This window comes from Solea senegalensis, unplaced genomic scaffold (genome assembly GCF_019176455.1).
Source record: "Solea senegalensis isolate Sse05_10M unplaced genomic scaffold, IFAPA_SoseM_1 scf7180000014243, whole genome shotgun sequence".
Classification (NCBI taxonomy): domain Eukaryota; kingdom Metazoa; phylum Chordata; class Actinopteri; order Pleuronectiformes; family Soleidae; genus Solea; species Solea senegalensis.
Window position 1 is genome coordinate 10,001 of NW_025321000.1, and position 684 is coordinate 10,684.

General features: G+C 45.0%; 1 protein-coding gene across 1 annotated transcript in view; it reads left to right on the forward strand.

Annotated features, from left to right (window-relative positions):
* LOC122760965 (trichohyalin-like) overlaps nucleotides 1-388 on the forward strand; it is a gene marked incomplete at its 5' end in the record, with an annotated part of 10,301 nt that extends 9,913 nt beyond the window's left edge. Inside the window, one exon of the mRNA XM_044016173.1 lies at nucleotides 1-388. This exon is cut by the window's left edge and continues 19 nt beyond it. Coding sequence (XP_043872108.1) covers nucleotides 1-206 — 206 coding nt within the window.
* Nucleotides 389-684: the final 296 nt, after the last annotated feature.

The following is a 684-nucleotide window of genomic DNA, read 5'->3' on the forward strand; positions in this document are numbered from 1 at the left end:
TATTGGCTGCAGACCAGCAGCACAGGGCGGAGTTTATCGAGCAGTCGACCAGGAACAGCGAGTGGCTGCTCTCGCTCCGACACGAGCTCAGGGATTCGCTCGCCATTGTCACTCACCGTCCAATCCCGTCAGTCCTGGAGTCGGAGGCGGAGCGATTGGACCGCAGCCTGAGGGAGGAGGAGCTAAGGATGACCCTCAGCCAATAGTAACGCCTTGAGTTATTTATTAGTTAACAAACGTGAATCCACTCGTCAACAGACGACAGTTATTGATATTATTTATATTATTACAAATATGTTTCCCATGATCCTCCAGTGTGAGGGGAGACTCACGCTCAGGTCACATGTGCATTTGTGTATATTTTAATAAAGTATTTTTTTAACAGAAACACTTTTGTTTGTAACTTTCTGAGTGTAATCCCACCTGTGGCCTGTGGGCGTCACTAACAACAAGTTTAAAAACTGACTAACGTCAGTCTGTGAACACTTTTGTTAAGCTAACAAGCTAAATTAGATTGAGCAGCTAGTTTACAAACACCAAAGTCACAGTTAGCAAAGTAAGACGATTGTTAGCTTCCAAATGTGCTGTGACGTCTGCTTTAGCCACCAATCTGAACTGGTCTGAACCAGTCTGTACTGGTCTGAACGGATGTAAACTGGTTTGAACCAGTGTGAACTGTCTTAG